Below are 15412 nucleotides of genomic sequence, written 5' to 3' on the forward strand. Positions count from 1 at the left end.
ACGATCACCCAGTAATCTGGGTTTAGTGAAATGTGCAATAAAATAAATTTTTATTCGTTCTGTATTGGCGTGCCCTCCAAGCTTGTCTGGGTAACGTAAAGTAACCAATTAGAACCCCAACTCAATTGATTTAGAGTGTTATAAAATAAATTGATAACGGATTACGGTACCATATTAAAGTGAAAAGTTTGGGAATGGTGGTAACGAGATAAAACTGAATATAAAATGGCTGAGATAATAGACATACAGTCGAACAGATAGACAAACAAAAAGTGGCAAAACTATAAGGGTTTCTTGTTTTACTACAGAACCCTAAAAAACCAGTCAACAGCGAGTCGGACATGCACACGAAGGGTTCCGTACCATGGTACAAGATAGTTTTTTTTTTAATTTACACGGCTGCCACTTCAAAATTTTTGTTATATTACGACTCACTAAGTAGGTACCTCACCCAGTAATCTGGGTTTAGTGAAATGTGCAATAAAATAAATTTTTATTCGTTTTGTATTGGCGTGCCCTCCAAGCTTGTCTGAGTAACGTAAAGTAACCAATTAGAACCATAGATATACTATGACTATGATTAGAACGCCCACTCAATTGATTTAGGGTGTTATTATAAAATAAATTGATAACGGATTACGGTATCAAATTAAAATGAAAGGTTTGGGAATGGTGGTAACGAGATAAAACTAATAATGCTGAGTTCGATGCACAGTAGAGTCAATTTGCTCTGGCTATACGAGGAAAAAGTAAAAAGTACCTATCCCAAGTCTGTACCAAATTTCATTAAAATCGGTTCAGCGGTTGGGCCGTGAAAACTTAGCAGACAGACAGACACACTTTTGCATTTATAATATAAATGGAGTATGAAGAATTGCGCAGACAAGACGCCTAAGAAAAAGTCTGCGCGCATTTTTTCACTTGCGGAATTCTCCAAGATTGCTTCCTAGCCTTATACGGAAGGAAGCTCGGATGTAACAACCAGTAACAGATGGTAAGGAAGAAACTGCATTTCTCAGGTTTCTTATTAAGTAGGTACCTAGTCATGTTTAGCACACGACGTTGATGCCTTAAAAGTGCGATAGGCTTCAACTTTTACGGATTTCCGTTTCCAGGACCAGGATCGAGTAATTTTTTTTAATCAATGGCAGGTTTTCGATTCGAATCCTGCCGGTTGCGCAATTTTTGCTGTGTTTAAAAAATATTTAGAAATTTCCTTGAAGTGTAGGTAAAAACACTATCATCCATACTTATACTAATATTATAAATGCGAAAGTATGTCTGTCTGTCTGTCTGCTACCTTTTCACGGCCCAACAGTTTAACCGATTCTGACAGAATTTGGTACAGGGTTAGCTTATACCCCGGGGACGGACATAGGCTACTTTTTATCCCGGAAAATCAAAGAGTTCCCACGGGATTCCCAAAAACCCATCCGCTTAACCGATTTGTATGAGGTACCGAGGTAGCTTGCGTCCCTGTAATTGACATAGGCATTTTATCCCGGAAAATCAAACAGTTCCCACGGGATCTTTAAAAACCTAAATCCACGCGTACGAAGTCGCGGGCATCCTCTAGTAATAAAATAAATAAGTTACACGAGGCCCAATCATGAACCGTCTCGACCAGTATTTGAGTAATTCCATTGCACCCTCGCCAAAAAAAAAACAATCACAAAAGGAAATGAAAATCATCAACACTTTGTTATCCCTATCGGGAGATTTGTCCGGGGTAGCGGCGCGTATCCAGGATTTCCCCTTCATTAATATGTATGAGATGCCTCCTCAGGTTCCTATTGTTCCCTTTGACCCTAAAGGAAACGTTTTGCAACGAAAGTGAAGACTTTGGTAAACATCATTTGAATATGAAACGATTGAACGCTAGATAAAGAGGTTTGGCCTAGTTTCTATAACGGTAGGTTGGGTAAGGTTAATAAAGAAGTCTACATCTCCTGAGGATGCTCCGGTGTCGAGGCGAAATGTGCGTCGAGTGGTTTTGGGATTTGTGTGGTGCTGCGTGGTGGTGGTGCGCGCTTGGTGGCTGGCTTTTCCTGCATGTTTATCAGTGGGAGGGCGGGCGGTGCATGTCGCATGCTGCATGTTGCACCATACAGATTTCTTTGGTTTGGCGGATTATAGCAAATTAAGCTTTTGGTTCCTTGCAGAAGTATAAGATCAGAGAGACACCTGATACTAATGTGGATCCTATGACCGATGAAGCAATCTAGCTTAGAAGATATAATGCCGATTTACTTTTTTGAGGATTATTTTAATTTAGGTTCTTGGGAAAACGGAAGCTGAAAGGGCAACCCAGGTTTAGTTTTATCATGTAGGTATCAGAGTGAATAAGAAGCGATGAAGCGTTTCTTACGAGTCCATGGAACGTTGACTAAGTCTCCCCTCCCTCTCTTTACAATCCGTTGCGGTTCGATATTGGAAAATTGATAGAAGAACTAGGTCAAAAAATTTTAAGCACTCTTTCCGAAAAGGCTTGTCTTTGAAAAAAATGTCGCCATAGAAGCTGCATAATATGTATATCGTCGACTATCTCAGCCTTGAGCCTACAGTCTGCAGAGTGTAGACCTCTACATTTCCTTGCGATTCGATGGAAACACGGATGTTTCTGGTTATCTGTGGATGGTGAAGGTAAGAGCCAGGTCAAAAGTTCCTAAACTCTACGAAAATCCGGTTTGTCTTTGAAAAAAAATGTCGTTATAGTAGCTATTATTTCGTATTTAACGTAGGATTGCAGTCTGTAGACCTCTACAATTACTTGTGGTTCAATGCTGAGGTGAAAACGCTCTCCGGAAATCCGGCTTATCTTTAGAAACAATGTCGCTTTATCAGTTGCTTGTAAGTCATAACTGTATTATCTATTGCATAGGTAATCGTCATTTAGATATCTATTCCTATACATATCCGGGCTTTATCTTGTCTAGGAAGTATTGCTCTAGAAAGGAGGATAGATAAAAACGAATTATGCAATAGTGTCCTAGCAACCAGGTGTCTTTGTTCATAGTAGTCAAATAACTACCTCGTTCGTCTATTTGCTAGCTTCGGCTGCAAATTCTGAGAACAAGAAATAAGTCCAACCTTAGAGCCTCGCTAGCTCAACGGTTGAGGAGCGGACTGAATTCCGAAAGGTCGGCGGTTCAAACCCCGTTGCACTATTTTTTTTTCTTTTCTTCCGTTACTTTAGTTTTCTGTTGTTTCTGTTATTTTATTTCTCTTTTGTTTCTGTTATTTATTGATTTTGTTGTTGTTGTTATTTTATTTTTGTTCTTTCTGTGTTTCTGATATTTTTTCTGTTGTTTTTGTTATTTTATTGTGTGTTGTTTTTGTTATTGCTGTTATTTTTGAACATTTTTTAAAAATAGGGTAAAATGTGCTAAATAAATGAATGAGATAAATGTGAAATGAGCTCGGTGGCTATCATTCAGTGTTAGACACTGAGTTAGCGAATCAGCAGGCTGGACAAACAGACAGATAGACAGTGGGTGTTTACCTTTACACAAATCATATTAAAAACGATGTGTGTTGATTCAACAAATGTTCCGCTTCCCGACACGTATCCGGGCCGGGAGTGATGGGAGCCTAGCGTCAATTGTGTCTAATAAAATGTTTATTATAATCAATTGCGCCTATTGCCACCCGGCATTCCGGCGCGGGATTTTGCATAAGTGATTTAATTAGAGTGTGAAAAATGTGTGTCGAGTTTACGAAGAGTCCTCTTTTTTTTTTTTTTTTTTGACGCTGGGGAATGCATTTACGCATCCCCCCCGGAGGGAGGGTATGTGGGACTCGCCGGCCGAGAGGCGACCGGAATACCCACTAAACCCCAGCGGCGCTACTGCGCGTCGCCTGGCGACTGGGTCACGGGAACGGCCGAAGCAAACACCGCAACCCAGCCAGCGACGTCTGCCGAGGCAGACCCTCCACTGGGGACCTGCTCGGTCCCCACCACCTCCGGGACGCACCAACGAAGTGCGTCCCCCGACCCTGGGACGCGCACGTCGTCCGTGTCCCGTCCTACGCTTCGTCCACTGTGCCCTCTGCTAGTCAGAGGGACACGCGGAGAAACCTCCCCCCCTGCCAGGTCATTAGCCATAGCCAACAATATCTCCGAAGAGAAATTATTAGCCATGTTACCGGGGCGCACCGGCCCGAACACTGCTCTTCCCCTCGGACGCATCCAAAACGGACCAGCAGCATCCAGGCACACTGGGAGGTTACCTGGCTGGCGCCCCGCGAAGAGTCCTCTTATAACTTTTAGATCCGATTCGGGAATCGAATCCGGAACCTGGTGAACCGCAGCCAATTAGTTAGTCCAACGAGGCAATTAAACAAAGTACCTACCTACCTCGTGAGCCAACTTGTCTTCGAATAATAATTACAAGTGTAAATTAAAAATTTATAACACGCCCGACAAGTGAAGGTTACAGTAACTAGAAAAGAGCTGATAACTTTCAAACGGCTGAACTGATTTCCTTGGATTATAGGTAAGAACACTCTCGATCAAGCTACCTTTCAAACAAAAAAACTAAATTAAAATCGGTTAATTACTTTAGGAGCTACGATGCCACAGACAGATACACAGATACATACATCAAACTTATAACACCCCTTTTTTTGGGTCGGCGGTTAAAAATGTGTGTATGGGGTGTGCTTTGGCTTCAGAGCAGCGGAGGACGACCAAGCCCAAATAATCAACTTACCTGTAACCTGTCGAAATATACTTATAGCAACGTTGCGTTGTTGTAAGCAGCTTATCGACCTAGATTGAACAAACCAGCCATGAATGAATGAACCAGCTAGACTTAGAGACTCTGGATGCCATTGATCGTCGAGCTAGAAGACTCATTTAAACGAAAAAGCCTCAAAGGAGAACCTTTGCTGGCGAAACTTCAAAGTGTCGATCACCGCCGTAAGGTCGCTGGCTTATCATTGTTTTGTAGGATATATTTCGGAGAGTGTGCATAGAAACTTTTCGATCTTGTCCCCCCCTTCACCATTTTACCACCGAACCGCAAAACGTCGGTTGAGTTTCCATCCTTATGTCGTCGACATTCCATCTACACGCACGAAACGTTTTGCGTCATCATTCCTCATACCCATGGCTAAGGTTCGGACTACGGAATGTGTTCACTACCAATAACAATACGGGTATCTTTAGAACAAGACTGAATAAGCATGTTCTAGGTAAACGCGTTCCATCTTAGGCCACATCATCACTTCCCATCAAGTGTGATTGTGGTCATGCGCTTGCCTATTATGGATTAGAAAAAAATCTCATTTCTACGTTACTATGGAGCGAGTTTACGAAGAGTCCTCTTATAACTTTTTGACCCGATTCAGGAATCGAATCCGAAACCTAGTGAACCATAGCTAATTAAACTAGTCCAACAAGGCAATTAAACACAGTATACATACCCTGTGAGCCAACTTGTTTCGAATAATTAAAAGCCTAATTGTCTACCTATCTATCGAAATTTGTGATCGAAATAAAAAAGTCAGGCATATTCAGTTATTCGCACTGTAACTCTATAGGACCAGTGCGCCACATGCTCAGTGGCCGTGACGCGCAGATTGCATCGCCCGGATTCGAACCTGTTCCCACGGGACTGCAAGGATTGTACTACTGACTCATTCATATTTTCTTTATTTATTTATATACTTAATACTACATACGACAGTATTTATTAAGGTTTCCATGGCTTAGTCAGTCGATCACGTTAGTTAGGCAATGTTGAGCCAAGACGGTTACCGGATGGGTGACCTATTTTGGTGTGGTTGGAATTCAGCGTTTATTCTGTGCCTTAAGGAGCTTGGATAAACCGTCGATCCCGGTTTTTATAAGACCGATATGCAAACGGTGGAAATAATATTCCATTTTATCCGACTGCGGCAAAGCCAAAAGGAAGGGTTATGATTTTATAACTGTCAGGGGTAACTGTAACCCCTTCCAGGTTAGCCCGCTTCCATCTTAGACTGCATCATCACTTACCACCAGGTGAGATTGCAGTCAAGGGCTAACTTGTATCTGAATAAAAAAATAAAAAAACAGGCGAATATTAAAACCATATTGAAATCAATACCAATAATTTATTTCGAACACCTTTTACAATAAATAATTAAATTAAAATTATAAATATCTCTTATCAACTAAAGACTGACACTACGCAAAAATAAAGAAGTTTATAAAGTTTTTTACTCCGACGCGGGAATAAGTACATAATAAAAAAAACACAAGTATTAATATAATTCTATTTCAATGTGATCATATAAATCCTACGGGGACTTTGGACTTAGCTGCTCATTTAATGTACAAATATATAAAGATAATAAATCTATTGCGTTCTTAAGGTTAGTGCAAACAGGCGGGACGAATGCAAGGACTTCCGGATAAAAATGTATATTACACTAAACATTATTTGGTGATAGAAAAATCGTCTCTAAAAGGTACTATTTATATGCCTATTGGACTATCTTTGCGTTACATTACGACCCGTCTAAATGTGCGTAAGCCTTTTGCATGGAATGATAACCAAAATAGGACAACTTTTTAATTATTGTTACAAACAATTTTAAAGCGAAAGGTGAAAAGAAACTTAATTAGTATGGCTCTAGTTGTTAGCTTAATGTAATAATAATTTCTATACCACTTAACCAGAATATTAAAAATGCGTTTATACAATATAATGCTGCATGAAAATGTTTAAAATTGTGTATGTACATTGTACATATTATATGAAATCTTTTCTGTAATGCAAAGCATATACCTACGTTGTTAAGTAAAGTTGTCAAGCGATCCGATTTTCTCTAGTCAATATTTAGATTTGATATTAAAAAATCTATCTAAATTTTGAATTACAATACAGGCTAGACTGGCAAAGTCACAAAATAACTTGAATATTTGAAATAGACTGTACATTTAGCCAATTTAACATATCATAGTACGATTTGCATTCAATAGTTAAATATTAAAATGATCCATTTAATGATACTTATTATTTAAAAATACATAAAGTAACATTAGGTATTTCATTAATAAATTCTAAGTATACTCGAAACTTAAAGCTGTAACCAAAAAAGTCAAACGTTTCCAAGCAGGAATTACTTTATAAACTAAATCTCACTAAAATATGACTTAAATTTTAAAATACAATCGATCGGTGATCATATTCGTCCTTCTAAAATAAAATTAATACTATGTGTTGTGAACGCAGAGATCATAATTTAGAGTTTAGATTTTAAAATTTAGTTTACCCGACTGCGGGGGAAAAAGTATCATTCTAGCTGGTCAGAAATAGTCATTTTAATCACAGAAATACCCTTACAAAGATTAAAAGTGATTTTTAATGTGTTTTCTTCAAGGTGTTTTGTTTTATTTTGCTGGTTCTTCTCGGTAGGAACGGCATTCCGAACCAGTGGTAAATTATTTTGACGATTCAAAAGAACTTGTAAAAGTCTACTTGAATAAAAATCTATTCTATTCTATTAAATTTTTTTCTTTATTTTGGTTGCAGTCGGGTTTTTAATTATATTAAAAAAGAGATTCATAGTTAATTTAATTTACAATATGTTAGTTTTTACTTTAGTTTAGTTAGTTACAAAGTTAGTTTTTTGTTAAGTATTCACGATTAGAAACAATGACTTTTAAAATAACGTTAGATTAAACTATCTACTTCACTTGTGATGTTTGTAGTGGAATGGCAACACTAAACTATTAACTAAAATTATGTGCAAAAACTAAATATAAAATACGACTAAGAATTTCAATACAATGCAGTCTTTAAGAAATAAATATATCCACGGATCGAAAAAAATTACATAATTAAAATTGCTAAACTAAAAATCATAACTAAAAGTATGTCTAAAAATACTTTTTTACAAAACTAGAAATATCTAAATCTGGCACATTGTAAAAATCTTAAAAACCTTCAGAATTAATTGCACTATGCTGGTTTTTCAATCGCAGAATAAACTTTATCTTATATTGAATTTGAAGTTTGTACAGTTTTCCAATACAAAAACTTTCTGGACGACAAAATTCATTGAACATTATGTAGCGATTGAAAAATCGGTCTAAATTATAAAAGTTCCACGGTATAAATATAAAATTGAAAATTTCTCAAAAGGCTCAATAAACTTTTATGACGAAAATGAAGTCTAAATTGAAGTTATCACATCGAATAAATATTTAAGCATAGCAATATTACAAATAGGTATTGCTTACCACAAAAGAATTTTTAGAACTATTAATAAAATAGTATAATCTAACAAATATAGTTTTTATGATCTATTTCTGAATTGATAATTTGATTTGGATTTGCAACTATTTTTTCCCATTTAATTGGGAAAGGTAAGAAGTTATAACATCACACACACTAATATTATAAAGGCAAAGTTTGTATGTGTGTGTATGTTTGTTACTCCTTCACGCAAAAACTACTGGACGGATTTGGGTGAAATTTGGAATGGAGATAGATAATATCCTGAATTAGCACATAGGCTACTTTTTATCCCGGAAAATCAAAGAGTTCCCACGGGAATTTTAATAAACTACATCCACGCGAACGAAGTCGCGGGTATCAGCTAGTAATCAGCTAGTCACATCTAATATTATAAAGGCGAAAGTTTGTATGTGTGTGTGTTTGTGTGTGTGTGTGTATGTTTGTTACTCCTTCACGCAAAAACTACTGGACGGATTTGGCTGAAATTTGGAATGAAGATAGATAATATCCTGGATTAGCACATAGGCTACTTTTTATCCCGGAAAATCAAAGAGTTCCCACGGGATTTCGAAAAACCTAAATCCGCGCGGGCGAAGTCGCGGGCATCGGCTAGTAGCTAATACACTCGGTTTAGAGAAACGTTTTCCGAATCAGCACCAATTAAAATTCTCTATTTTATAGACTGTGGAACATTTGAAACCATTCTACGACACTTATCAGAACTTATAAATAGTTATAAATTTTTAGTCAAAGCTAATTTTACGTCGAACGGCTTTCTTGGTAACGACTTCAGGACTTCTTCTGCGCTTCCTTAAAACTGGGAGAGCTTCATCTTCCCGACTCCTAGGTGTAGTTTCATTCTCCGATTTCATAGGGAGGCAGGACTCTTCAGTTTTGTCAGATATTTCTTCGGATTTCACTCCGATCCAATCAGCTGTGTCCGTATTAGCAGGGTACCATTCATATGTGCCTTCTAAAGGTACTTCGTTTGCAAAGTCGAAGTTCCATTTCAAAGATTTCTCTATCCTCTCCTGGTTTATGGACTCTTGGTAGGCATTCGCGAAGTTGTCAAACCTGGCTTCATCTGTGAAGTCTTCTATGAAGAGCTTTCTCACCACGTTTGGATTCACTCTTCTATGCATTTCTGGTCTTTTATGCATTATTTCTTTGGTAGGTTGAGGTAGTCTGTAAAGAAAAGAAAAGTAGAGTTAATTTTATTATAATTGTGTTAGCTTACAACTTTACAACTGCAATAGTTTGAATGGTTTGTCATAATTGACGTGGTTTCAAAAAATCTGTAAAAGTAGAAACTCAGACATATCAACGTATAACTTAAATCGAAACGCGATGTTTTGTAGATCTATACGTTCGCGTTCTAGGAAAATCTGTCAGAAGTGCAGTAGTTTTCCGGATTTCTGTTAAAATAACTTACACGGTCTCAAGAATTTACGTACAATCTTTAAACCAGTGTAAAAAAACTAGTTATTTTTAAGGAAATCTGGTCAATCGCAGATATAGATATTATTTTCTGAAACGTGTCTACAAAATTATATCGAGTTTATTCAAGTGAGAACCAAACTAATTATACAATATCAGCATGGAATGGAGCGAGAGATGGAGAGTTCTTTGTTATTCTAATAACTTTATTATTTTAATATAGCTGTGAATGCTGTGATAGCCTAGTGGTTAGAACGTCCCGCTCCTAATTGGAAGTCGGGGGTTCGATCCCGTGCACTTTAGACTTTTACAAGTTCTTTTGAATCGTCAAAAGCATCTACCACTGGTTCGGAATGCCTTTCCTACCGAGAAGAACCAGCAAGAAACTCGGCAGTTGCTCTTTTCAAAGATTTGATATACAATATTATGCCATGTATAAAAGCAATTGAGGTCCCGCGCATTCCTGGAGCGAGCTGCAGCCTGCAGGCCAAATCCATGCTCTTTTCTCATTTAGATAATCTTCGATTGTATAATATGCTTTTCTCAGGAGCATAGTTTTAATAGTTTTTTTGGACCTGTGTAAAGGCAAGTCCAAAATTAATTGAGGATTTTTTTTCATCATTAATTAACAAATGACTTTTGACCCTTACTGAGGCGGAGCGTAGGAGTCGCAAGCCTGTTACGGGGTCTAGTTAGCCTGACAGTTGTGTAGCGTGTTTTGTATACACTTCGTCACTTCGAAATCCGAGGCATCATATTATCTGCCATCGAAATTATTATAAGCACTGATATTGAGACGGCGTTTATGAATCGGTACATAAACAAACGGACGGACGTTTTTCCACGAAATGAAAACAAATTGATTCCTGGGACTCGATCGTATTCTCTTTACCCATAAAAAGTAATTGCTCAGTTACTTTAATTAGATTAACTCTAACATGTTTTGCCGTTTAAGGAAATCGATTTCGGGTAAGTAGTTTAACTTTTGATGACCTTTTGTACTTTAGCGCCGTCCTTTTTTAAAAAGCAGCTACCAAATCTCAAAAATGGAAGTTCGTAAGTTATTACCAAATACATGGGCATTTATATAAACTGAGGATTCATAAAAAAGTTTGCTACGTAGGACCTAACCTACCGTACCATAATTTTTTTTTTACTTTATCATACTAAAAACTGAGTTATACCTACGTATTTTTTTGCTGATATTGATAATTGATATCACATTCTTGAAAAGAAAAGAAATTAAATTAGCGATGCAGCGATAAGACAGGATAAATTGTAGATTTTTACAAGTAGTTCTTGGCTCTTCTCGGTAGGAAAGGCATTCCGAACCAGTGGTAGATGCACTTAACGATTCATTTGACGATTCTACTTGTAAAAGTTTAACTGAATAAAAAAATGTTTTTTTTTTTACAGGAATTTACTGTTGTGTGGTTCGTGTTCTCCCAAACATATCATATTGTCATCGGTATGGCTGTTTAGTAAACAAGCTGGTGGTTAATAAGGTCGGGCGTAAACACGCCGGCATGACAGGATCCGATGGCGAACGATAGCAGCACATAAACAATGGCTTGCTAATAAAATATCTGTCGATTGAGATATCCATATTTACGACTAACCTAACATACACATACATCGGTCAATAAGGCTAGACGTAATCCTACTAATCCATACTGCAATACTAATATTATAAATGCGAAAGTGTGTCTGTCTGTCTGTTTGCTACGTTTTCACGGCCCAACCGCTGAACCGATTTTAATGTTTGGTACAGACTTGGGATACATCCCGGGGAAGGACATAGGTTACTTTTTATCCCGGAAAATCGAAGAGTTCCTACGGGATTTAAAAAAACCGATTTCCACGCGGACGACGCCGCGGGCATCCTCTAGTATTATAAACGCAAAGGTTGTATGTATGGAATATGGATGTATGGATGTTTGTTACTCTTTCACGCAAAAAATTCTGGATGGATTTAGCTTAAATTTAAAATGGAGATAGACTATACCCTGGATTAACACACAGGCTACTTTTTACCCCGGAAAACCAATGAGTTCCCACGGGATTTTTAAAAACCTATGTATATCCACGGAAAAGAAGTCGCGGGCAACAGCTAGTCAGATATAATATAATCAACGATATACAGTGAGTTGCTAATAAAGTGGTATGATGACAAAATTGGTCTTCAAGTGTTTTTACTTCGAAATAGGTAAGTGGCAGTGCCGACAATTGAGAATCAGATATCATAGTTATAAATCATGGCATATATCAATGATAGTATGAATAAGTGTGACTAAAGAAAATCGTTACTCATGGATTTATTTTTCGAGAGTAATTTCAGGATACCTCCTTAGTCGGATAGATGTCGCGATTATATTACACTAGCTGATACCCGCGACTTCGTTCGCGTGAATGTAGGTTTTTTAAAATTCCCGTGGGAACTCGTTCCAGGATAAAAAGTAGCCTATGTGCTAATCCAGGGTATAATCTTTCTCCATTCTAAATTTCAGCCCAATCCGTCCAGTAGTTTTTGCGTGAAGGAGTAACAAACATACACACACACACACACAAACTTTCGCCTTTATAATATTAGTGTGACTAGCTGATACCCACGACTTTGTCCGCGTCGATTCAAATCAAATTAAAAATCAGGCATCAAGTCGCGTCAAGACGTAGCCCTATTGTAACCCTGTTCTTGTATGATTTAAAACAATATAGCCTAATATTTGACATATCTTTGATTCCTCCCAGTTCCCTCACACTCTGAAAATAACATAATAAAAAATAACATAATAACATAATAAAAGAAGAAATTGACTAATTGCAGATTCTTTCTATAGCATAAGGTTATTACTGACATCCTTATCTAAGCGAAGCTGGGAGTGCAGCTTGTGTTAAAAAATGTTGTTGTGTTACGAACGCAATTTCATATCTTCATGAGGTATACGAACGGATGTTTGGCAAACGATGTTTTCATTTTATAAGGCGGGGCGCAAACTCGTAGAATGACCGGAAGCGTTGACAGACGATAGCAACATGAGCAAGGATTGTCGACAGGTATGTTGACTAATAGACTACAGGCCCATGTTCAAAAATGGTGTTTCAACGGCATAGTGCTGAATCTTATTATTTTATGCTCTTATATCGTCCTGTATACGTCACCTGGTGGTTCATATGACCCATGCATTTTTGAACATGGGCCTGTAGTCTATAAGATATTGTTATTGAATGATTCTTTGCAAACTATGCAAAGCGAAAAACGACTCGACACACACCACATAGTATATCTAAATATATAATAGGAAAAGCTGACCGACAATCTATCAACACAGCTGAAACTACTGGTTGGATCAGGCTGAAAGTTATGCAGATAGCTATTATGACGTGGACACTCGCTAAGAGAGGGTTTTGGAAAATTCAACCCCTAACGGGATAAAATAGGGGTTTGAAGTTTGTGTAATCCACGCGGACGTAGTTACGTTACGGTCCGGGGCACTTAACATAACTTTTAAGTTATGTGTGTGTTCTGAAAAACAAAAGGTTGAAATCTTTCACAAGGTTTGCGTGAAACGGTACTTAGTAAACAAGGAACAAGCAGATTAGCCGCGCCGTGCGAGCGGCTAACGGTCAGTGGTGGCTTTGTCACAGCTAACTGTTTTAAGTGAATCGCTAATCCACATGCAAGTTCTTCTCTATGTACTGTATACGGTACAATAAACTATCGACAGTCAAAACATAGCATGGGTTTACAGAATTTAAGGCCGATTCACACCAATTGCGTACACGTGACACGTGCGTAGTGACGCGCGTAAACCCCTAACACACCGGGTTACGCATACGTCCACGCTTTACGCAAGCGGTGTGCCATGTTTCATACAGTTCCATGCATTACAACTCAATGGTACGCGCTACGTCTACGCTTACGCAGCCTGTGTGAACGAGCTATTAGCGTAGGTCATATCACAACCCACACATAAATGTGAAATGATGTTTGTTTGCTTGTTTGTTTTGTCAACGAAGCAACCGATCGACGTATTTAATGGATATAGCTTAGAAAGTTTTATATTTCAACAAAAGTATTTTAAGCCTCTGTAGTTTTAAAGTTAATAATATTTTTGTATGAAATAAATAGTGGATTCGATTTATTTATTTAACTTAACCTTCATAAACACTTGCCACAGTCTTTCATAGTTTTTTAACCCCCGACCCAAAAAGAGGGATGTTATAAGTTTGACGTGTGTATCTGTGTATCTATGTATCTGTCTGGCATCGTAGCTCCTAAACTAATGAACCGATTTTAATTTAGTTTTTTTTTTAAAGGTGGCTTGACCGAGAGTTATTTATTGGTTGAAAATATTAATGCTTACGCACATTAACTTATTAAGGTGCATAAAAGATACGCCTGCATGCATAATGTTCGCATGAATTGGAGCGTGTGAGTTGCAACTACACTGACGGCATCATAAGCTCATTATTCCTGTATGATTTTGCGATCATATGCAAATTTTTTTATGGAACGATGCGGTAACACAAATAAGATTAGATCTTAATATGAAAAAAAAAAAAACAATTTAAAAAAGCTTATGTTAAAATAAATATTAAATTATCCATAAAAATAAATAACGTTGAACTTCTGCCGGTATTTCAAAATACAAAAAAAAAAAATACAAAAAAATTTATTTCGGTAAAAACAAGTTTACATATAACAGAAATTGGGACCGTCCCAGTAAGTGACTAGTATTAAACTAGTACTTGTATTGGGCGGCCCCGCTCTTCCTTCAAACTTCACTTTCACCCAACAAAGAGACAAAAGATTGTCTCTTTGTTTTGTCTGTTTGTTTGTTTGTTCGAGCTCAGCTTCGAAACAACACCGAATTTTTTTTGTCTCGAGAAAATATTTTTATATCGTTGATGATTTATAGCCTCGAGAGAAAGAAGAATCAATCAATCAATCAATCAATTTATTTATCTGCTGACTAGCTGATGCCCGCGACTTCGTTCGCGTGGATGTAGGTTTTTAAAATTCCCGTGGGAAATCTTTGATTTTCCGGGATAAAAAGTAGCCTATGTGCTAATCTAGGGAATAATCAATCTCCTTTTTAAATTTCAGCCCAATCCGTCCGGTAGATTTTGCGTGAAGGAGTAACAAACATCACGCACACAAACACACATACAAACTTTCTCCTTTATAATATTAGTGTGATACAGGTTTTACAGGTGTAATTATAGATAGAGCTATCTATCATTGAAAGAATTTTCAGATCGGATCATTAGTTCCGGAGATCTCTATAACCAAACTTACAAACTTTAACTCATTATAAAATTAGTGTAGATGTAGAGGAAAGTTATAGGTAAACGTATCTTCCAATTTAGTAAGTAGGCGCCAAAGGATTCTATAAAAAGGGTATCAACTATCAAGTGTAATCTTCACGCACGACACACATCATTGATATTCCTTGGAAAGAATGGTAATTTGTCTTTAAAAAAGCCCTTTTACGGCTTTATTTCATGGTGAATTGATAGGGCTTTTATCATGACGTTGACGTACGATAAATTACGACAGGAAATAAAATGTGATTTCTTTGAAATTTTTACTAATATTATAAATGTGAAAGTTAGGGTGTGGACTTCGTCTATGTTGGCGTCTGTGGCGCGCGTGCGGTGCTTTTTTGGAGTGTTTTTTTTTGTTAAAAGTGATCGGTTTTTGTGTTTAGCTGGTGTTACTTGGTGGTGGAACCGACTGGAAA

At 37.4% G+C, this 15412-nt stretch overlaps 1 protein-coding gene across 2 annotated transcripts in view; it reads right to left on the bottom strand.

Moving 5' to 3' along the window:
* Positions 1 to 8850: 8850 nt before the first annotated feature.
* Positions 8851 to 15412, bottom strand: part of LOC123876195 — a 36849-nt gene continuing 30287 nt past the window's right edge. For both annotated transcript variants that reach the window (XM_045922376.1, XM_045922375.1), the window contains exon 2: positions 8851 to 9416. In XM_045922376.1, coding sequence (XP_045778332.1) covers positions 8975 to 9391 — 417 coding nt within the window. In that variant the 5' untranslated portion in view covers positions 9392 to 9416 and the 3' untranslated portion in view covers positions 8851 to 8974. The remainder of the gene's footprint in view (positions 9417 to 15412) is intronic.

This window comes from Maniola jurtina, chromosome 21 (genome assembly GCF_905333055.1).
Source record: "Maniola jurtina chromosome 21, ilManJurt1.1, whole genome shotgun sequence".
NCBI classification, from domain to species: Eukaryota; Metazoa; Arthropoda; class Insecta; order Lepidoptera; family Nymphalidae; genus Maniola; species Maniola jurtina.